The 24,773-nt window shown below is 44.0% G+C and overlaps 1 protein-coding gene across 3 annotated transcripts in view; it reads right to left on the reverse strand.

Annotated features, from left to right (window-relative positions):
* LOC144755038 (uncharacterized) overlaps positions 1-24,773 on the reverse strand; it is a 446,749-nt gene that overhangs the window by 392,465 nt on the left and 29,511 nt on the right. For all 3 annotated transcript variants that reach the window (XM_078643488.1, XM_078643489.1, XM_078643490.1), the window contains exon 2: positions 14,072-14,277. In XM_078643488.1, the coding sequence (XP_078499614.1) occupies positions 14,072-14,192 (121 nt within the window). In that variant the 5' untranslated portion in view covers positions 14,193-14,277. The remainder of the gene's footprint in view (positions 1-14,071; positions 14,278-24,773) is intronic.

Consider the following 24,773-nt stretch of genomic DNA (forward strand, 5'->3'; position numbering starts at 1 on the left):
CCATTACAACGTAAGTATTGGTAAGTATATAATATATTTTTTTTTAAATTAATTGTAATTAATATAATTTAATTTAATTTAATTTATTTAATTTAATTTTTTTTACCCTGTACCCCTGTACCCCAAAAACCCAAATTAACCCAGAAACCTAAAAATACCCCTGTACCCCAAAAACCCAAAACTGTCCCTGAACCCTAAAAATATCCCTGTACCCCATAAACCCAAAACTGTCCCTGAACCCTAAAAATACCCCTGTACCCAAAAACTGAAAACTGTCCCTGAACCCTAAAAATACCCCTGTACCCAAAAACTGAAAACTGACCCTGAACCCTAAAAATACCCCTTTACCCAAAAACTGAAAACTGACCCTGAACCCTAAAAATACCCCTTTACCCAAAAACTGAAAACTGACCCTGAACCCTAAAAATACCCCTTTACCCAAAAACTGAAAACTGACCCTGAACCCTAAAAATACCCCTTTACCCAAAAACTGAAAACTGACCCTGAACCCTAAAAATACCCCTTTACCCAAAAACTGAAAACTGACCCTGAACCCTAAAAATACCCCTTTACCCATAAACTGAAAACTGACCCTAAACCCTAAAAATACCCCTTTACCCAAAAACTGAAAACGTAAAAAAAAAAAAAACATATAAAATATTAAATATAATTATATACTTACCAATACTTACGTTGTAATGGCATGCGTTGTAAAAGTACTTGCGTTGTAAAAACATGCGTTGTAATGGTATGCGTTGTAAAAGTTTTTGCGTTGTAAAAAATGCGTTGTAATGGTAGTGCGTTGTAAAAATTGCGTTGTAAAGGTTGTTTACCCCCTCAGATAACCAATTGTTTGTAATCCAGATTTCTTGAATGAACACTCTATCGGCCACAAACTATTAGGAAATAAAACTTTCTTACTATCAGTTAATAATCTTACTGCATTCCACACAAACCAATTAAGGTTATTGCTAGGAACTTTTATAGTTTAGCCCAGTAGAGCAGTTGGAGTTAAGTACAACCACTAACCAGCTCCAGCTCTCGACTTCCTCATCTCAACCCTGCAGCAACTTCTCCTCTTTCTCAGAGAGCAGTTAGACCCTCCTACCCCCTTTTCCCAAGGAAACCCACACATTACTTTTACTCTCAATTGGGGAAGAGTCTGGGAAAGAAGAATCTGGGAGGTAATTACCCTTCCCCCTAAAGTTAAGTGAGGGCATTTCTTTAGCCTTCTCCTCCTGCAGGGGTAATACATCAATGCCGCAACAGCACAGCTTGTCGCTATTTGGAATTACTAAGTTAGATACCACTTTGGAATTAAAGGTCACTTTAGTCTCACAATTTTTACCAGAATTTGTTATCTGAACCAATGAGAGATCCCTAATTTGAATAATTTGTGAGTATGGAATATCTGCAAAACAACCAAGCATAAATGACCTGTTCAAATAAATCTCTTGGTCAAAGATGGCAATGAATTCGACAGTCAAGGTCACGATTGACAAAGTATAACTGTAGTGTCCCCAACAAACTTTGTCACATCAGGATTATAGACAACATTATCCCCCACATTAGAAGTAAATAACTTAGCAAGAGAGTTCAATGAACAGGAAGGGACCACTATTGTGGGTGACAAAACTGGCATGCAAGATACATTTGCTCCTCATGGGTTTGACGGCAGCTCATAAAATGTCCCTGAAGTTAGTTGAGAGAGGGAAGGTCCTGCTGTGTCTTTGGAGGAGACACCCTCCAGTTTTACAAATGTTAAGGTTGGGGCAAAATGTTCGTAAACACTGATGTTCTTTGACCACTTTTTACTAATTCTGTGAAGGTTCCTCCTCCTTGTGGTCTTTTGCTGGTTCTCTCCCTTATTCTTCTTGCTTTCCTCCTCTACTTGGAACAATAATGCTGTGGTTACTTAACGTTGAAATACAGGAAAGAGAGAGTTTTTTTTTCCCCTTGCTAACAAGGAGAGAAATTGGAGGCAGAATTGCACAAAAAGATTCTGGTTGGTCTCGGTGTGGCTCTGACTCTCCTTATTTTTTATCCTAGGTTATAGAAACTAGAAAATGATGGAACCCGCACAGCTTGGGTTGTAATCCGTAAGGTTGAACAGGTAAAGTTCTGTAGTGTGCTCAAAGGGAGTCGCTGTCTGGCCTGACAGAGAGAAATCCACAAGAACTAATACATTGCCTACCCCTTAAATGGGGAGAGCGCCTCCAAGCACAACTATGGGGTGACCCAACGGTCTTATTCCATAAGTAAGATCAATCCAAACACATAGCAGTGTTGTTCCAACTTTCGCAGTTTATTAAACACATTGCAAGTTCATGGCTTAACCATCAATCACTGGATAGTTGGTATTCAGAATGTACTGATCAATATTGAATGCATAGTCACAACAAATCCCGATGCATTTCGGGCCCCGCCCTTCTTCAGGGTATTACTCTACAAACAAAAACGAAAGAATCAATGTGTCAGCTAAAGATCATCCTCAAAGGTATCAAACACATAAAGTAACATGCACTGGAGGGGAGAAAGTAAAGGATAAAAATCTAAAGGATAGACCCGTCGATAACCAGTGTGTGAATGGTGGAAGAAACGTGAAGACAAATTCGCGTAGCAAGGAGCTGCGCAATTGCCCATGGCCGTACCATTGAGTTGAGGGGATATCCTCCACCGATCCTTGACATGGCCATTGAGAGAAGTGAAAAAATCATGAGGAGAACACTCCTCCAACCCAAACCCAAGAGACATTCTGACCGCATGGTCGTGGTTTCTAAATACTCAGTGATTTCCAATACTTTTCAACGCATCATTCGTAAGCACTGGCCGATCTTAACCATGGAACCAGATTTCCAAGATCTCTTCAATCCCCCTGTCTCCTACCCTCTGTACCGCTAAGAGAGAAGGGGGGGCAGAGCAGGTATGGTGGGAGGAAGTAGAGCAGAGCTGATCGGAACAGAGAGCCACTCGTCAGCCACTCTGCAATCATGGCATGACACTGGCGCATCCACAAAACACCAATCGATTCAGCAACATGTATGGTAAAATAACTTTGCAAATAGCAAACAATGGTAAACTTACAAAAAAGTGTACATTTACCTGTGTGAACCAGGTCCTGAGGATCTGATGGGTTGGACTTCCATTCCGTTAATTCTTTTTTAAGCTATTGTTTCACGCTCCAGATCTCTTTGACTCCCATACTGACTTGTTTGGGCCTCCATTGCAAAAGCATCCAGTCAAGCTGCCCCAATATGTATATATTTCTTACTTTTACCACGCCCAACTAGTAAAATTATTTGGCCTTGTGTATTTTGTGTATACTGTTTACTTTTTTTTCAAATCTAATGTTGGTTAACCCTGCATTATCCTGTTTTTCTATATTTCCTGTTTCTGTATCTAACTTTCTCTTGTCTGTAGTTTTCATCTGCTCCTTTCTTAATAAGCTTTCCCTCACCCCTCTGTACATATATGTCTTGTGGTACTGTAAGACATTTTTGGTATAGTGAAGAAGATTGCAGGCCCAAGCAAGCTAATATTCACCAAACATGTTTTTTGAGAAGGCTTTCCTGCTCAAATAGCCAAAATGAGAGAGCTGCCATTGTCACAGATGCCCCCCCCATGTTTTCTTATTATTTATACAGTATACCGGCACTTAACATGAACGTGTAGCATGGCAGGAAAGGAATGAAAAACCATTGCATTTGCCAACCAATATTATATGTCCTTCATTGACCATACCACCCCCTCGTTGCAGTTCACTATCACCCTTTCATAGCCCTGTCCCTCCATTAGGAGAAAAACATTTTTACCTGGCTTTTCGAACATGTTGTCAACCAACAGGCCATGTTCTCAACCAATGTAATAGTTTTGATAGAAGATACGGCTAACTGAACTGTGGTGAGGTATTGCTGTTATTTCAAAATATTAATTAGTTAGGTGGTGAATCTCGATTCAAAAATGAGTAATTTATGTTCATTTTCTAGCCCCACAGACCACCGGTGCCACAGCCAGTGCCAGTAGCAAGGCAGGGAGTGTGACAAAGGAGGCAAAGGCTGTTGGAGGAGCCCAGTGGTGGGTAAGTCACTTTGCTTGCTTATTGACAAATTCAGTGTGCTGTGTGTTAAGCGAGACAGATATCCCACCCATCATCATCACCTCCCTGCCCAGGTCATGTCACCACCTGTGACCTAACGGCATCATGGTTCAATTTGGCACAGCAGTGTTGGCTGTGCAATGTGCTTCTGCTTTAGCTAATGCAGCATTACAAAGTTTGCAATGCCTTGCAAACCAAAAACAATATGTGTTTCCCAGTGCACACTCAGTCAACTCCTACTAGTACTTCACTCCATCATTCCCTCCTTAGGGTCCCAGCCTACCAAAAAATTGGCAGATGGGATACTCTGTGACAAATGTTCTGAATAAAATATTGTCAGGTGGGACTTGAAAACGTACACTCAAAGCACCCCTCATACCTCGGACCAAAGCATCAGCCTCTGGAACCCGGAACAGTTTGGGACCTACACTGTTTACCCCATGGTTCGGGAACTCTTCCCTGCAGGAAAACTGAGGTATTCCCGAAGAAGGGGACCAATCAAACATTCATCAGGCCGAACAAAAGGCAGAACAGGAAGAAGAGGGATGCCACGAAGAGGAGACCGAAAGGTGGAACTCGGGAGAGTTGCAGAACACAGTGAACGAGGAAACAGAGTAAACGCTGATGAGAAGAAGTGAAGAAGCTGAAGTAGACCAGGGCTATAATGAAGGAGACGAGGAGTGTTTTGAGGAGTGGTGGAATCCCCCCCCCCCCCCCCCCCCAGGAAGGGCAAGAATGCTCCTGCAACTCAGGAGAATTGTGGCGTGTATGGTGAGTGACACCGTACACAAGCTTGAGGCTGGTGGTAGTGGGGACCGGGTGGGAGTACGAGGGAGCGGGGTGGGCAGAGAAGGAAGGCAATGGAAGAAACACTTCGGCACTATTGGGTGAGGGTCTCATGGGGACAACTCAGCCTGTATTTTGGTTTTTGAGTGTTTGGTCCAATTGCATATAAACCTTTACCCCCTTCACCTCTCTCATTCTGTTTGCACACCTATTTTTGGTTAAAACACCTGTGAGGGAATAGGTCACAGGACCAGAGCACTCTGGCCTTTATTCTAGTAAATTTGAGCCCTTTCTCTGACACCTAGAAGTTTATCCTTCTTTCCACGCCTTCTGTGGTGGCGGACCCTGAACAAACTACTAAGTGTAGATATACTTCGTACGGGCTACTTACCATCCTTTCTTCTTTCTTTGACCTTCCTGAGGGACTGCTGGTTGGTCGAAGAGCCCAACCAAATGAGACAAGGGTATGAAGGACCAGGTGACGACACCCAGTGACTAGACCCACTCTTGGAAAGACCAATTTATGGCAAGAACTGTCAATAAAACATAATCAGTGGCAAAGCAATCAAGCCTCCTAGCTTCTATTTCTGCCCATCCCTCCCACAGGTGGTGTCAGAAGTGGGCTCAGTGGAATTGGAGGTGGTTATGAATAAAATAGGGGACAGCCGGGAAAAGTTAGGGAGAATCATGGAGAAGTTATTAGCTATTGTTGAAGAAGATAGAGAGAAACTACACAAGACCCTCACTGAGCAAGGCCATGCACAAGAAAAAGTAATAGGCAAACTGGTGGAGACGCTTGGTCAACAGAGGGCACATACCACTCTTCCCTATGTAGTGATGCAAAAATACGTTAGTGGGGAAGATCCGTACTTCTTCTCAAATTTTGAGAGAATGGCCAGGGTGGCAGCATGGCCTCTAGATAAATGGGGACAGTACCTTGGACCACTTCTATTGGGAGACCTTCAGGCAGCATACCAAGCAGCTAATCCATTGCATATGACCCCTTATGGCGAGTAAATAGAAGCATACTGGAACGTATGAGAATTGACAAAGAAACGTACAGAATGTGTTTGAGGCAGATCCGAGAGTGACCCCAGGGGACCCAGAGAGCATTATATTGCAGGGTGATAGACATGGCCGATCGATGGTTAAAACACACAATAGCTACCAAGGAAGATATAATGGAGAAATTGTACCTGGAACAGTACCTATCCTCATTACACCCCCCCATTCAAAAATGGGTGCGACAACACACTCAGCTGACACTGGAAAGGGTAGTGGAAAGTGCCATTGCTTTTAGTAGAGCGTACAAGAGTCAGAAAGCAAGAGAGGAAATCCTGTGGAGACATCAAGAAAGGGGAACGTCCTCTAGAACTGTCAGAGCCCCCCCTAAAAAAAACAGAAACAGTGACCCTTTGACCAGGGTCTTTACCTATTGTTCTGAGACCACCACCTCACCCTGGGCCCCCGTGCTTCCACTGCGGAATGTTTGGCCATATAGCATGGGTATGCCCCCAAAAGTAAGAACCCATAGAGGTGGGTTTGACTACATCCTATCTGTGCATGTCAGGGGAACGCAAAGCCCTACCCTATCATCAACAGGTATCAGTCAATGGGGAACCCCAGGAGGCATTGATCGACACATGTTGTCTTCAGAGCGTCATACAACCCTAAGCCATCCCAGGAGGGGTACAAAACACCCATGGAACCATGAATATTCAATGTGTGCACGGGGACCAAAATCCTTATCCGACCACTGAAGTTTGGATACAACACTACCCTGTGGTCAAATCAGTATCGGTCAATGTAGGTCTCATTGCTAGGGTCTACCCCTATATAGAGGACTTATTAAAAGAGCCAAGATCGAGTGAAGACGAATGGAGACAAACAGCCCTGTTTGCCTACCTAATGGATCAGGAATGGCCGCCGGCCAAACTGAAGAAAAGTAAAGGACAGAAAAGGAAAGAAAAGAAAGAATGGACCCCAATTGCAGTAGCAATGGCAAAAGACAGCTGTATTCGGGAGCAGGATCAGCAGTTCCATGTAGCCTAAAGTGATGATCCCACACTGAAAGAACCCTGGAACCGGGCAGTAGAGATCGAAGATGCCCAGCACGTTGGTCCCCAGTTTTTGATAAAAAAGAGGTTACTGTATCAAAAAGGGGGAAAGATCAGAAACTACAACTGCTAGTTCCCTAGGCATTTAGAGAAAGGGTTCTATTTCTTGCTCATAGTAATTTCCTTGGGGGACATTTTTGAGGGGAGAAAATTGAGTAAACTATCTTAGAGCAATTCTATTGGCCCGGTATTTACCATCAAGTATGAAAATACTGCCTGGAGTGTTGAACATGCCAAAAGAATAGTAGATATATACCCCCAAAAGCGCATTTAGTACCCCTTCCTATTATAGAAGAACCATTCCCTAGGGTAGGAATGGATTTCATTGGACCCCTCATGCCCTCACACAGTGGGTGCCGGTATGTCCTGGTTATCGTAGATTATGCTACATGATTTCCAGATGCTATTACGACAACCCAATACAACCCAAATAGCAAAGGCAATGATCAATGTATTCTCCAGGGTGGGATTCCCAAAAGAGATTATAACAGACCAGGGAACACTTTTGTCTCTAAGTTAATGAAGCAAGTATGCCAACATCTAAACATAAATACGCACAGCTACAGACGATCCTCAAACAGACGGATTGGTAGGGAGATGTAACACTACCCTTAAGACCACCCTGAAAAAAACACTTGAATTAAAAACCTGCAAATGGGAAGACATATTGCCTTTAGCACTCTTTACCATTCGGTAGAAGCAACGGAAAAGCACTGGATACGCCCCTCTCAAACTATTATACGGGAGACCTTTTATACCCGTACCTTGCTTGATATGGCGAAAGAGTAATAGGAAGAAGAGGCGTCTGTAGCTCAACCCCTCCCCGAGTACGTCTGGAACCTAAAATCACATCTACAACAGATCAGGAGTAAAGTGAAAACCCATTTGGAACAAGCACAAGAAGCCCAAAAGAAACAGAATGATAAAAAGGCCACTAAAAGATCCTTGATTATAGGGGACAAAAAATGGCAAGGCGCTAAACCAACTAGGATAGGAAAGGTAGAGGAGTCCACCCTATTATTCCAACAAAGCGTTGATGCCGACCTACCAATGACCCGTAGGCAGGAGCTATATAATGAGCTGTCTCCGCTCCAGCATGTTTTTACGGTAAACCCTGGGAGGACACCCATGGTACATCATGAAATCCATACAATCCCAGGGAAAAAGTTACAGCTCCCTCCTTATCGTTTACCCGAGTCCGGACTAGGTATCATAGAAAAGGAAGTGCAACAGATATTGAAAATGGGAATTTCGAACCTTCACACAGTGAATGGTGCTCCCCCATTGTGAAAGTACCCAAGCCTGATGGTTCTATCAGGTTCCGCACTGACTTCAGGGAAGTCAATAAAATATCCCAATTTGATGCATATCCCTTACCCTGAGACGGTAAAATGATCGAAAGACTGGGCAAAGCCAAATATATGAGTACGCTTGACCTAGGCAAGGGATACTGGCAGGTGCCCCCACGAGAACAGGATAGCAAAAAACAGCTTTCTCCACCCCTGCAGGATTATATCACTTTACCATGCTCCCTTTTGGCTTACACCGAGCTCCTGCCACCTTTCAGAGGCTGATGAATCGCATATTCAAACCATCACTCCCAGATTAGTTTGGTAGTATCATCTTGTTTTTTTACCCTTCGCACCATTAGAAAGATTTCCAGATTCTTTTCTTTCCCTGCTCTAAAACTCATCTTGATGGCAATGGTGTTATCGCGCCTAGACTATGGTAACATCCTGTATAATGAAGTTCCCGCCTATGCCCTCCGACGTCTCCAGTTGGTCCAGAACCAAGCTGCCCGCCTCATCCATGGTCTCTCTAAGTCGCACCATGTCACTCCCCTATTAAAGGCCTTACATTGGCTCCCCATCAGAGAGCGGGCCCTCTTCAAGCTGGGATGCACTACGTTTCAGGCCCGAGCCAGAACCGCTCCAGCTTTTATAAGCTCGGAAATCAAAAACTATAGGCCTGTCAGAGAACTTCGCTCTTCCACCCAGTCTCTCCTCTCTGTTCCGCGGTTCAGGGAGAATAGTATGGGGGGTATGAGGTTTGCTGTTCTTGGCCCCTCTTTCTGGAACTTCCCCCCCCCCCCACTATCAGATCTACACCCTCGTATCCTGAGTTCCGCAAGGAGCTCAAAACTTTTCTGTTCCTGCAAGCTTTCTCGCCCTAATCCCCACACCTCTTCCTCCCGGGTTCTGCATCCTTCAGCGCCAAGAAACCGTTTGGTATACGTGCGCTTAATAAATACTTTTAAATTCAAATTCATGTGAAGAATTTGCGGCTGTATACATTGACATTATCATTGATAGTGATCAATCAATCAATCAATCAATCAGAACATTTGTAAAGCGCACTACATACCTGTGAGGGTCCCAAGGCACTGGGGGGCGGGGGTGCCGCTACTGCTCGAATAGCCAGGTCTTGAGGAGTCTTCTGAAGGTTAGCTGTAGGAGGATAGGGAGGGTGTTCCAGGTGTTGGCAGCAAGGTAGGAGAACGATATGCCGCCGGAGGTTGCTCTTTAGGTGCGGGGTACTGTGGCGAGGGCAAGGTCTAGAGATATGCTTCAGACCAACATATATCTCATCTGTGCAAGGTAATCCAGGCTTTAAAAGAGGGAGGGTTGACTGCAAATTCTGCTAAAAGCCACCTGGCTGGTCACTCTGTTAAATACATGGGGTATATTTTAGGGGAAGGATACATTAAGCCACAGGAAGAAAAGGTAGCTGCCGTATCCCAACTATCCTTTGCCCTCACAAAAAAAGATTTGTGTGCCTTCATGGGAATCTTGGGCTATTATAGAAAGTTTATACCATCTTTTTCCCAAATTGCTTCCCCACTGACTTATCTTCTTAGAAAAGTCATAAGAACAGAAAAGGAGCTCGAACAATCCTCGGCCAAAGTAATACAAACCTTTCACTAATTGAAACAGACCCTCACAACTAAACCGATACTTCTTAGCCCAGACTACTCCATGCCCTTCATACTGCAAATGGATCCCTCAGAATAGAGCATAGGAGCTGTCCTGTCACAACACGACTCACAGGGAATGAGAGGCCAATTATTTACATTAGCCGCAAGTTGTTCCCCAGAGAGAAAAACTACACTGTTGTTGAAAAAGAATCATTGCCCATCAATTGGGCTATTGATTCTCTAAGCTATTACCTGGATGGTCATGAATTTACTTTGTACATAGACCATGCACCACTTGAGTGGCTTTCCCAAAATAAAGGGCATAATGACTGGATCTTAATGTGGTTCTTGGCTTTACAACCTTTTAGATTCACTACTCTTCATCGTAAAGAAAAGGAACAAACCAATGCTGATTTTCTCTCTAGGTATCCTAAAGATCCAATTAGTGTAAACAGGAAAGTTAGGAAGGGGGATGTCAGGTGGGACTTGAAGATGTACCCCCCAAAGCACCCCTCATACCTCGGATGAAAGCCGCAGCCTCCCGAACCCGGAACTACTTGGGACCTACACTGTTTAATCCATAGTTCGAGAACTCTTCCCTGCAGGAAAACGGAGGTGTTCCCGAAGAAGGCAACCAATCAAACATTTATCAGGCTGAAGAAAAGGCGGGACAGGAAGAAGAGGGGCGTCACAAAGAGGAGACTGGAGGGTGGAACTCAGGAGAGTTGCAAAATGCAGAAAACGAGGAAACTGAGAAAACACTGAGGAGAAGAAGTAAGGAAGCAAAAAAAGACCAGGGCGATGATGAGGAGTGGTTCAAGGAGTGGTGGATTCCCCACAGGAAGTGAGAGAACTTGTGCCACAACTCAGGAGGGTTGCGCCCGAGCGGTGAGTGATACCGTACACAAGCTTTGGACAGGTGGTTGTGGGGACCGAGTGAGAGTACGAGGAAGCGGGCTGGGCAGAGAAGGAAGGCACGGGAAGAAACACTTTGGCACTATTGGGTGAGCGACTCAAAGGGACAGCTCAGCCCGTATTTTGGTTTTTGATAGTTTGGTCCACTCACATACAAACCTTTCCCCCCTTCACCTCTCACCTTCTCTTTGCATGCCTATTTTTGGTAAAAGCACCTGTAAGGGAACAGGTCACAGTACCAGAGCACTCTGGCCTTTATTCTGTTAAATTGTAGCCCTTTCTCAGACACTTAGGAGTTTATCTTTCTTTCCAGTTGTGGTGGCGGACCCTGAACAAACTACCAAGTGTAGATATACTTCGTACGGGCTACTTTCTGTCCTCTCTTCTTTTGTTGAGCTTCCTGGGGGACAGCTGGCTGGTCGAAGAGCCCAACCAAACGTGACAAGGGAGAGAAGGATCAGGGGATGACGCCCAGTGACCAGACCCACTCTTGGAAAGACCAATTTGTGACAAGAACTGTCAAAAAGACATAGCCATTGACAAACCAATCAAGCCTCCTAGCTTCTATTTGTGGAGAAGCGTGGCTCAGTGGTTAGAGGCGGCAGACCCGGAAGCTGAGATCGACCGTGGACCAGGGTTCGATTCCCCGCCTCAGCGGGTCTCGGGCTCAAAAATTCCACGGACTCGACAATTCTCGCTCCGGTGCCTACTCGAATCACGGGGTCACACTCTGCAACTCTGGGCAATAGCTTGCTTAATCTCCACTACGGCCCCTCGCGGCGGGATGCCTGGCTTTCACCTTGTGGACACCCTGCCGGGGTTTCTCACAGGGGAATACCAGGACGGGTTCCCTAAGCAAGCGCCAGGATGCCCTTTGGGTGACAGGTTTGCGCTATATAAGTACACCTACATTTACATTTACATTTACATTTCTATTTTCACAAATATATACTGTTCCCTTCCCTGTACTACAGTGCATAGTTTATAATCTGTCCACTCTCTACTTACAACAAACAGGATATCAATTATGTATGACATGTGTGATATTTTCTTATTCATCTGCCTCATTTAAGTTTGGCAAAACCAAAGGAAATGATGGACGGAGCGTTGACAATACAAGCACTCACCCCCAGTCAACTGATCTGGGTTTAATCCATCACCATTCTTTAGCCCACTCTGCCACCCCAGTTCAGATATGGCCATATGCAAATCAGTCTGACCCTGTGCCTCATGGGAACAGTCCAGCCCGAACTGCCAAGCCATGCCTTCCCTGGACCGGAAACAAGCTTTCCAGGTCCGGTTTCTGGCATTGCAGCCGTCTTCAGCTGGGCTTTCTTGAATCCAGTGGCAAAGTGAGCAAGGACTCACGTCTGAGCATACCCTGCCAACTTATGGCGAACAAAGCAAAACCAAAGGAAATGATGGACGGAGCCTTGACAATACAAGCACTCACCCCCAGTCAACTGATCTGGGTTTAATCCATCACCATTCTTTAGCCCACTCTGCCACCCCAGTTCAGACATGGCCATATGCAAATCAGTCTGACCCTGTGCCTCATGGGAACAGTCCAGCCCGAACTGCCAAGCCATGCCTTCCCTGGACCGGAAACAAGCTTCCCAGGACCGGTTTCTGGCATAGCAGCCGTCTTCAGCTGGGCTTGCTTGAATCCAGTGGCAAAGTGAGCAAGGGACTCACGTCTGAGCATACCCTGCCAACTTATGGCGAACAAAGCAAAACCAAAGGAAATGATGGACGGAGCGTTGTCAATACAAGCACTCACCCCCAGTCAACGGATCTGGGTTTAATCCATCACCATTCTTTAGCCCACTCTGACACCCCAGTTCAGACATGGCCATATGCAAATCAGTCTGATCCTGTGCCTCATGGGAACAGTCCAGCCCGAACTGCCAAGGTGGAGCCAGGGTAGAATTAAAGAAGCAGTTGGAGAAGAGTAGGTGCCATTGAAATTCCTTTTAATAAGTTAATAATACATTTCCCATTACAGCTGGCCCAAAACCATGCTGCAGACTGCAGAGAGTAGCAGACCCACTAGAATGCCTCCATTAATTTTGCATATCAATAATACTATTATTTGTGCTGCATATATGCCTAACTCTTCATGCAAGGTCTTTTTTACTCACAAAGTGTCTGTTTAGTTTTACTTTGAAATCCTTAATACAAATAAATCACTTTTACTCTGGTGATATTCTGGCTTAGTTCCTGGGAGTCAGTGCTATTGTTATGTGATGCATGTGTGGGAAAAACTTGGCACTATGACTAATCACATCAAAAATTCCAGTGCCTGTAGGAGACCAGCAATGTTCTGTTACTGTGCCACTATAACGTTTTTTAACTGAGTATTACAATTTGTGTCTTTGATTGTTTTTCTTTCTTGATATAGCTATTTCTGCTGCTAGAGGTCCAACCTGGCAGGAGATAGCTGCCCGACTGCAGCACCACAAGATGGAGGCCATCGTGACTGAATATCACTGGCTGGATGCTTTGGAGGAGGAGGCTTGTGCCTCCCATCCCTCCCACCAGCCTGGCCCCTCTCCATCCCAGCCACTCTATTGCCAGTGCTCCCAGCAGGCGGGGTCCTCCACTGCTGTTTGGCGGAACACCCCATCTTTGTCATCCACAACATACTGCCTTCTCTGCCGCTCCCTATGTGAGATGTCACTGATTCGGGTGAGACACCAGAACCTGGCACAAGAAGTGACATTCTTACATACCTGCCTGGATGCCCTCTAAGCCCTTTTCTGTTTGTTTGGCGAGACTGGTGGGTGTGTTGTAGGTGAAAGGGTGAGTTTTCTTTATAAAAAAATAAATGGGTAATTTCTAATATGCATATCACTTGCAATCGGTATTTTGTCTTTTTAGGGCAGCCTTGTGTTTTTGTTTATAGACAAAAAGCTGTGTTCTGAACAGTCACATACTGCACATTGACTTTCCCTATCTGAATCTGAAGTCACTTGCCATATATTTAATTGCTGGGTTACTTCCCTTATTTATACCCAAACAATACCCAAGTTATCAGAGTGGGAACAACACAGATTGGTCTTTATTATTGCTTGGTGCGGTTAACTACTACCCACTGTATCTATTGACCACTAGCCAGTTAGGCCCATGATAACTACATACAAAACAATCTTACTCTTTCCATTCTATCTCTGATTGCCAAAAAATCTACTTTAGTAGAAGATATTAACTAAGCTAGTTCACTGCACTTCTTAGTTCTCTTACCTGAATAAATGAAGAAAAGACTGCTACCTCTCTCAATCTTCCAAATTCTTATTGCATAGGTCCCCAAGGCGAATTCTGAATGGTGGTGGTAGTAGCGTGCTATCGCTAACAGGGAAGACATCACAAGCGACGTCTCACTCCCACGTATTTGAAATGAGGTGAACTATATGATCATGAAGAACGATTATCCATCACAGGCAACTAGACTGTAAGAAAACATAGAGTTAGTGGGCTATTTATTATCATTCCTTATGCAAGACTAAGATCAGACCACAACCATGACACAAAGACTTGATATTACAAAAAATAGCAGAAGTACCTTCTGAGCAAAGAGGAGCTAGTATTCAATTTATTAAAACCAAACTTACAAAGTTCTTAAGTCCGGAGTTGACTTAAGACAAGGTTAAGCATTTAAGCAACACAAGGCTTGATTCAAAAAGATAAAGTATGTTACACTTTTGGTGTTAGTTTACTGACTTGCAGTGTAAGTTTACGACTAGTAACTTTGTGAGTAGTAAATAATTTCTATCACTTACGTCAAAATGAGTTACTACAACTACTAGTTGGTGACTATTTGTAAGGTTACTACTTGTGATGGTAAATGTCTGGTAGATCAGTTAAACTGCAAGAGTGATCTTACAGCAAATTTGCAACTTTATCTTTGTGAATCAGGCCAGATAACGCACACTAGTGCTACTACCTATCGTGGAACACTGGAGCAGACATTGTTCTAACCCTGCGCTATAATGAAACAAACATCAATTGATAATAAGGTCAAGAAAGTGACATTAAGTTAGAATACATCCCCTCCCCTACCACAAGGTAGCAACTAGAAACTGCTAATATTGCTCTAATCAATTCGTTTTGTACAAGGCAGTTAGTCAAACTCAAACAAAGGCACTACAAATATGGGTAAAAGCTTGCAGTTTATTGGCAGTTTAGTTAGTCCAAAGGGAATAACAGATCTCAATCATGCTCACCCATCTCTGCAACATAGACAAGGCTCTCGGTGTCTGCAATGAAATGCTGTGTAGATGTGACTAAACTGACACTAAGGAATGGAAAAAAGATTTACGAAGATGGTTGAAGTCCCCCACTCTGACCTATGCAGGCAGAGCTCTGCTAGAGGTAACCTCACTAAAGTAAAGTTAGCACATGCCTTTGCTGCTTGCTATTTTGCAAGTCACCTGAGGAAGATAGATTTCCAAAAGTGTTTTATAAAATGGAGCACCCCCTACTGACATTCTCACTATACACAATGTTCAGAAAAGCAGACAATATAGGTTACTTATGCCCTATTTCCAACAATGATACCATATCTATTATATCTAACAAGGTGAGGACCCTCTTGAATGCTGTAATTACCACACCACGTTCCTGAGAAGTGTACCAGGCACTCATCCAGGAATCATTTCACAACCCTAGCACACGTCTTGTGGCAATGGAAGCAGAACACTACAGAAGCCTTGGATACCTCACTAGATGCTGTGAAAGCTTTTGATTGGGTTGAGTGGGGAAACCTGTTTTGAATCTTTAAGGGAACTGAGCTTGGGTATGACTTTATATCTAAGGTTTTTGTGTTCAGTCCTATATGCAGCAGTAAACACAACAAATGTACGTGTACACATTGTCAACATCTCTATTCTTCCTCACTACAAAGCCACTTTCAGCTTCTATTTCACAGTATAGTGTCATTTTATGGATTCACACTACATCGATCAGATTAAAGCTTTCTTAAATGCAGAAATACTCACATCATCAAGTGCTAAATCCTCAATGCCTGTCATTTCAAGGTATTTTGGTTTAAAATACATTCAATCCACAAGGCTCAATGACTGAACCAGCCAAGTACAGGCTCATTTTGCTGCTGCATGTTAAGGTCACGTTATATGCATCATTGCTATTGCAAGATCTAATAGAGAAAGCCAGCTGGAAGAAAAGAATTCTCTGTTTTCTAACAGGCTTTCGACTAGTAATTAGTACCACCTTCTCACTTATTATTAAGACAGCCTTTAATAAAAATAGATGGGGTCCGCCTCTGAAACAAACTTATAGACTGGTGCATACTGTAGTGTCATGTAAATAAAGAATGCCAGAACCCTTTTCGTTTCAGACCTATGATGTAAGCGTTGGAGGGTAATGAAGTGAATGCAGGTTTAGAACATTGAGTTCTTGCTTACACGCTCAAGAATAAAGACATGTATAACTGCTCTCTGTGTGTGGTGTAGTCATTGGTGAGTGCATGGGATGGGTAAGACACTACAACTGGAGACCAGTAGGGCATATGTAACCCGCAGATCGACATTGCGCTCCCAGAGAGTTTGCTGTGGTCCAATAAACTACATGCGCTTGCCATGTGTGCTGCAGTGGAAGTACATACTCAACGCTGGCACCTGTGAGGTCTCAGCACATCATCTGCCTGTGTTAAGCTTTTGCAGACAAAGAAAGCATCTTTGAAAATCTACATATTCAGGCCAAGAATCAAATGAAAAAGTTGCCAACAGAGGTACCGCTCTACTGTGCAAATGAATGCTGCATGTCACATGGTTTGATAAAGCCTATTGTGACAATCCAGTGTAAATTAAGCTGTAATCTGATATGCTATGAAGCAGACATCAACCAGGTGGTTACGAATAGACATTTAAGCCCAAAGCCAATTGAATATCATAACGTTATCCGCTTCTCAAATCATTTGAATACAAAAAGACTTGTCCATGCCCCGAAATAATGAGTCATCATACCGCAGCCTGCTGTGGAGTGGCCCCAGAGAGAGTGCTGGGATTGTGCATGCCAAGATGCCCATAAATGAAGCGGCCCACTGCCAAAAGCTGCCAAGTGGGGGCTCAGAACAACACAACTCTACAGATCTCCTTCAAACCAAAGAGCTCCAAAGCTCCAAACCATCAATTCATTTTTTGAGAGACTGGACATCCCCATAAAGCACTGTAAATTCAATTAACCTAATGATTTGGAAGCTACACTCCTCAGAGTGATGAATGGACGTCAGTCAGATTCCTTTCGATGGAGAATGCTGAAACAAACTCTGAGCTTAGAGCAAGTCCTCATGGCTGCCTGAGCTGAAGACCGTGCTAAGCGACAAGTGGCTGACATCAAGGCCAGAGGTACCCAGAATGCATCAGCCAGAAACATGAACAGTAAGCCAAAGCATAAAGCTGAGGGACGCAAAGCGATGTATCCACAGAAAAAGAAAATGTGCTTAAGACGTGGATTGTCATTTCCACCTAACAGTAGATGTCCCGAAATTGGACAGATTTGCAACGGCTGTGGTAAAGAGAACCAATTTGTGATGGTTTGCAAGGCGAATTGAAAAGTAAGTGCATCACAGCATAAAGACAAAATGGGTGACTGAGCGTTGCATCAACGATGTTTGACTCGCTCCCACAAAGCCAAACGGTCACATAAACTGAGGAAAATCGACACCAAGCAAAGTCGATCATCATCAAAATTATCGTCAAAGAGTTCCTCATTGTTGGTTTCAAGTGAAGGAGACAATGATAACTGTACAATGTTGATGTTTACTTCAGAGAGGGATGTGGACTAGTCAAATATGAGATAAACACAGACAAAAGAAAGATCAACATAAAAGGCACCATAGACCTACAAACATTGTCTGAAGATTGCCCTGAAGATAAATGAGTGTTTGATACCTTTTATTATTGATAGCGGTGCATCAATCAACATTATGCCTGAAAAGAAATAAAATGAATTGTCTCCATTACCACAACTTACGCAATCAAAAAATAAAGTTTATACATGGGCTCTGTTGACACCTTTGCAAAGTCAAGGTTTGTTTGTAGCTATGATAAAGCATAAGAAAACAGTGGTACAAGTGCCTATTCATGTATTTCAAGGTGCCGCTTGCAGCGGTGGACTTTGGATTACCTGCCTTGCCTGTAACGAGGGAAAAGGAGGGACACAGCGGCGGGCCTGTTTTAGCCCGTTATAGACCGGAAGAGACCGGACCGGGCCGATTCCCTTTTGCCCAACTTATAAATCGTGAGTATATGCACTCCAAATTGTTGTTCGGGTTTAAGGCTTATGGCGGGTCGTCGAGGAACGAATGCCACTACTACAACAGGACATGTTATTGGGACCCTAGATCAATTCATCGTAAGGGCATCATCGATATTGGAACGAGAGATAGGCGTCGCAGAACGGCGCCTGTCCCAGGATCCTGTATATCTAAGAAGATCTTCTATGGGCCCGATTGCACAAGTGCGCTCACCGACCCATCTTCCTCCAGACTACGTAACGGCTGGCCAAGTCACAGGGCAAATTAGTCATGTTACCAATTTACCTGATCCACCTATCGGGACGGTTGATCTGGATCCAACTGCGGGTCAGAGAGTCATATCCAATAACATCTCCTCAGATTCCCCTGCATGTAATGAAGGCGCTATACCCAAAAGGAAAAGCGCAGGTCCTACTCTTCGGGGAAGAAAACCTAAGCAGCAGAAAATAAGCAACCACACCGAAGTTTCTAGCGTGGAGTCAGGTGAGCCAGCTGATCTTGTGGTATCTGCAGCTAATAATTCAGATCAAGCACATCTAGTTGTGACTCCAAACCCGTTTAACCTAGATCTACTGCTCAACAAAGTAACAGAGAACTTGACTCGAATCATACAGCCATTGGAACATAGGCTTGCTTCAATTGAAAATAGGCTGGTAAAACTGGAGGCTCTAAGTGGAAAAAACTTTGCTCTCACAAAGGAAATGATGGCCTCTGCTGCCCAAGGCCGAGCACAGGACAATCCTGTGGGAGCTTTGTGATCTACATCTATTCCTCACGCCCCTCCCCCTATTCTGCCAACACCACAACCGGACACCTGTGACCAATTGCCGAGGGTTTGGCAAAACCAACGGATTTACAAACTAAGGTCTTCCCTCACTCTGAACTACCGTGCATTGATCTTCCGCCGGAAAGTGCTCCTTATGTGGTGGTCTTAACAGGGGTACCTAAACTGGCAGATAACAAACTTGAATCATAGACGGAACTTAAAAACAAAATGACGTACTGGCTAAACATTTGTAGACCCCTGCCTAGGAACGTGCGTTCACAAATTTTGTTTGCCAGAAGGGTTGGTTGTGTGGGCCCGAAAACTAAAAATGTGGCGGGTGACTGTGTAGTGATTAACTTTCAGAACCCAATGGTGGTGGACTATGTTTGTACGAACAATTCGGATCGTGTTAGCTCTAATATTAACACCATGAAGCTATGCTACTTTTATCCCCCTCCAAATGCCCCTTTTACTCAACACACTAGGTATCCCGCCCATTGGCAGCCACAACTGGACAATCGGTATAATGAAGAGAGTCTGTGGGGTAGGGGGGGTATTGATGAAACCCTTGGCTTCCCGGTATCCAATAGGTTTGGTGCCCTAGACCAGGTTGACTGACTAAGGATGAACACCATATGCTTCTTACAGTCCACTCCAGTTCACCAGAGGTTGGAAAGCCCTGGTGAATCTGTTGGGACATTAAAACTACCCTTAAAATTGGTCGAAGTTATGAACTGCCCGGAGAATTTGCCCCGACGCGTGAGTGAACACGGGGGTAGGCAAACACTTGACGCAGTACCAAGGGGTCAACAAACCTCTTCCTCCACTGGTGAACAAATAGTGTGTCCCGACTTTTCACATAGCACTCCTTTTACCATCAGGGGTGGCCAGGATCATTCAAAGTTGCAGGACAATCAGGGAAATACACTGATGCCCGGGGAAAAATCCCTGAAAATGTGTTCCTGGAATATTGCTGGCCTTGAAAGCAATACTGACAATCCCGATTGGGGAGCATTTATAGATCTCCACGGGATCTGCTTATTCCAGGAAACTTGGGCTCAGACTCCACCGCACAGAATGGGGTACATTACTTTTGCGGAACATGCCACTAAGGGTCCGAAAGGAAGACCATCAGGCGGGCTGTGCATTTGGGTGGGTATGCATCTTGGATTCAGGGCAAAAAGAATTAACACAAACAGGCCCGATTTAATCTGTATTATTATGACTCAAAAGAAACTACCCAAATTTGCCCTAATAAATATTTATTCGCGGCCTGTACGACACGGAGGAATATCCCAGACCCTTGTGGCTTTGACTACCCTATTGGAATCTCTACCAGGGGACACCACTCTGATGATTGGAGGTGATTTTAATTGCCACTTCGAACCTCTTAGTGGTGTCCCCTCCATTACATCAGAAGAAGATGAATTATGGTCAGTTCCCTCCCCGAGTATGTACTGTGCTAAAGGGTGGACACCCCTGGTACTCCAACTAACCTCACTTTCCTACTCATTTTCTATAAGAGCATGCAATGGGCGATTTTGTGGGGACTCTCCAGGACAACCAACTTACAGGTCACGCCTCTGTGATTGATTACTTTCTGGTCAGTCTGGAACTTTGGGATACAAGTCTAGACTTTAAAATAACAAGACGCACGGAGAGTGATCATGATCCCCTGACGACCATATTTGACCTTCAGTTGGTGGACGTTGATCACGATGATGTGACACCCACAAATGATGAACTGAGGGTAGTGCAAGGTGGGAGGCGTGTCCGCTGGGCAACATTTAAGCTGTCAAGCGAAAATATGGCCTCCCTATACCAGTGTATACTTCCCCTATTTGAAAGGGTAGATTTCATCCTTGGTAACTCTACAGCTAACGATGTGGGTGGTAACATGGGCGGAATCCACACGGATTTAGTTGCAATCCTGAAGGATTCCTTCTATAAAGTAGGCCCCTCTAAACAAAAAAAGCGGAGGGACACAAACTAGTGGTTCACCAGGGGATGTAGGGACGCAAAGAGTGAACTTCCTAAAGTCCTCAAGCTAGGTGAAAAGGCATGTGTCATTGATGCTAGGCAGGCATATAAGAAAATTATACATAACGCAAAATCAGAATGGGAAATTGAATGATGGCAAGCCATTAGGGCTGCGCTCATCAAAAAAGATCCAAGGACCTTCTGGAATCTTGTCCATACCGGGAAACCAGAGGGTAACTCTGTGATCGATCCAAACATTCCTGAAGAATCATGAGCACTTCATTTTAAAGAGCTATATTCTATTACCCAGCCTAAGAACAGTGAACCCTTGTCCACTTTACTGACCACTGATTTGACATGGGACAGGCCCCCCTGTATGTTAACGGAAGTTAAACTGGCACTAAAAAGTCTACAACAGAATAAAGCGCCAGGCCTAGACCGGATCCCAGGTGATCTGTTCAAAGATGAACAGATCATATGGGCACCTTATCTGCTATTATTATTTAATGATATTTTGCAGGGCTCACCATTACCACCTACCTGGACGGGAGCGGTGATAATCCCCATATATAAAAAGGGTTCACCGCTTGAACCGTCCAATTATAGGCCTATAAGCCTTATTGACGTGAGTCAGAAAATCTTTGCTCGGATTCTGCTGCAACGTTTGCAGGCCTGGATAGACGAAAATAGCATCAGGGCTAAAATCTCAACAATTGACCAACTTTTTAGGTTACAGGTTCTGCACTGGAAATATGTATTGGATGGAGGTAGCCTTTATCTGACTTTTGTGGACTTGAAGTCCGCATTTGCTATGGTGGATCGCAATCAGCTCTGGAATTTATTGCTGACAATGGGAGTACCGCCATATCTATGCTACCAACTCAGACTCCTCCATGAAGGGACATATGCCAGAGTTCGTTACGGAAAGTATGGACAATTGACGGGCCCGTTTCCTGTAGAAAAGGGTGTGCGCCAGGGTTGCGTCCTCGCGCCAACCCTTTTTTCTCTTTTTTTTAATGGGCTCATCGATGAACTTCTGGCTACCAAAGATACTGACTCCCCTAAGCTGGCCTCCCAAAGATTTCCTGCCCTCATGTTTGCAGACGACACCCTGCTGCTCTCAAAATCACCAATGGGCATGCAGCGGGTGTGAAATCAGTTCAGTATTTTCTGAAAAAAAAGGAATTTGGTGGTAAACATTGACAAAAACTAAGTATATGGCTTTTAATGTAAATACTAGTAATTGCCCCCACCCTATGATGGAGGGCAAGCCTTTAGATAGGATCCATACCTTCGAGTATCTAGGTCTAACGCTAAATGACAAAATGGGGTGGGCTCCCCAAAAAGTAAAGGCAAACTTAAAACTAATGCAAGCTGCAGGGGGTATTTTAAAAGTTCAAAACAAATGTGTTGAAAAAATAATAAGTGCACCCCTTGAACTTTTTAGTGTTCAGGCAAGGTCTTCGTCCTTTTATGGGGCGGAACTCTGGGGTCACACAACATCAAATGACCTAACTTGCACAGAAAATAAGTTTATTAGGCAAATTATGTCCCTCCCAACTAATACGCCGCTTGTGCCGCTAAGGCTGGACTTAAATATACGTCCAATTTCTGATGTTATAGCATCGCGGCCCTTGTTGTACTGGAGGAGACTTTGGAGTACGCCGGAGTTGGCGAGCTATAAAAACGAACTTATGGTAGTTCTAGGATCTCTAGGTGCTAATAAGATTCCCTGGATATCATTCGTCAGACATTCTTTGATCGCGATCGGGCTGGAGAATCTCTGGACAAATCCCGCGGACTCCAGCGCGGTTATTTCTAAGAAGACACTAGCTCTAATAATAAAGGATTACAATCTTACGTTCTTGGTGCTGCCAAAACTCTCAGCCTAACCTACGAGTTCCTTGAATTTAAGCCCCATTATGGCTTCTTGACTGAGCTAGACGTTATACAACCCACTCTAGCCAAGAAGCTTTTCTTACAATTCAGATATGGGACACTCCCCTTATATGCTTTTACTGATAGGTGGATGGTAGGTCCCCACCGCTCATGTCCCAGCAGCAGGAAGGAGGAGGAATCTCCTCTCCATGTTTTACTTTTCTGCCCAACATATGCCACAATACGGAGGAAGTGGGTTATTCAGTTGTGTAAAATTCTGGGCATTAGAAATTACCTTGTCTTTTACAGGATTTTGAGAACTGATACTAGTCGCTGTAGTTGCAAAGTTATTGTTCTTAATGTGGCAATTGCAACGGAAACTGACTAGTTAAATTATGTAGTTCTTCTGTATTAATTGAACTCAGGAATGAATTTGTGTACACATGTCATTTTTAATGTTTTCCTATTGCTTTTAGACCTAACTTAAATTTTTTATAAATCTTAAACCTTTCTTTCCCATTTCTGATATCTTGTAATGCTGCTGTATTTTAAAGTAAATAGATTGTGAGGAAATGTACTCCTGATTTAAAAAAATTATGAAGATTGATTATCTGGAATATGTATAGTTTTTAACATGCATGTGCTTTTATGGTTATATCTAACCGAAATAAAGCTTTTTGGAATTGAATGGAATGGTACTTCAATGTATGGCTTCAAATGCCTGGCTGCTCAGTTTTAACACCACTGCTTATATGGGACTGATATCAGTGAACTACAATATGAATGATCATCATGAAATTGTGAGTCCATTACCTTCAATATTTTATAGGTAAGGAAAGCTTAAGACAATGCAAACACAGTTACATATAAATGAGGATGTTCATCCTATTGCTCAAAGACACAGACAAATTGCATTTGAATTTCAAGAAGCTGTCAAAAGAGAACTTAATTCATTTCTCAAACACGATATCATTGAACACTCCACTGGTCCAAAGCCATGGGTGTTATCCATAGTAGTAGTGCCAAAAAAAGACAGTGAAGGAGCTGTGCACACTTGCATTGACATGTGTCAGGCCATCCCATCAAGGCAATCAAGAGAGAATGACTTTCAGGACTGCACATTGCTGATATGATAACTCAACTGAGTTGTGCAAAGTTTTTCTCTCGACTCGACCTAAACAAAGGATATCACCAGTTGGAACTTGAAGAGAATTGCAGGTACATTACAACATTGTCTACACACACTGGTCTGCTTACACGCTAAAGAATAAAGACATGTATAACTACTCCCCATGTGTGCTGCAGTCATTGGCGAGTGTCCCGCAGCAGCGGCTCCTCCACAATGGCAGAGGAGCATCGCCCCACTGGCTCAGAGCCAGCAGCTAAAAAACAAAATGATATTTTATTATTTTACTTTTCAACTGCTGGTGGAGCCAAGTGTGTGCAGGGAGGTGTGGGGCCGGGCCATAGGAGGGAGGAGGAGGGGAGTGGAGTACACTATAATTGCGCATATCAGTTTGGCCGGACGTCTGAGGCCAGCCAAACAAACATACGTAGTTAGGTTTTTCCAACCAAGATTTATTCCACAGCTGGGTGGAGAAACAGCACAGACTCCCTGTGCCTGACCGAGGATCAAACCAGCCAGCTCAGGTCAATACCCGCGCTGCTCTCATGCAGCATGAGAGCAGAGCGGGCATTGGATGGGGGTATAGGATGGTGTCCCAGGAGCTGCTGGGAGCAGGAAGCAGAGGAGCAGAGAGGCAACGGGCAGCATCAGTTATGTTTTTTATAATTACCCCCCCCCCCACCCCTGCTGCTGCCCGTCGCCCACCACTTTTATTTTCCAGCAGTCGCAAATGGTGCCCGGGCTAAGTAAGTTGCTACACATACACTTCCAGCTCCCCTCTCAACACCTCCATTTGCTCCGTTAACCTCAATGTTAAGTTATTTAGAACAATTTTTAATCTTTCACCCACAACCATTCATTCGCAATCCAAGTGAAGTTTTTTTATTGAAACAGTAGCTTTAGATTCAGTAGGGCTACT

The sequence above is a fragment of the Lissotriton helveticus genome, chromosome 5_1 (assembly GCF_964261635.1).
Source record: "Lissotriton helveticus chromosome 5_1, aLisHel1.1, whole genome shotgun sequence".
NCBI classification, from domain to species: Eukaryota; Metazoa; Chordata; class Amphibia; order Caudata; family Salamandridae; genus Lissotriton; species Lissotriton helveticus.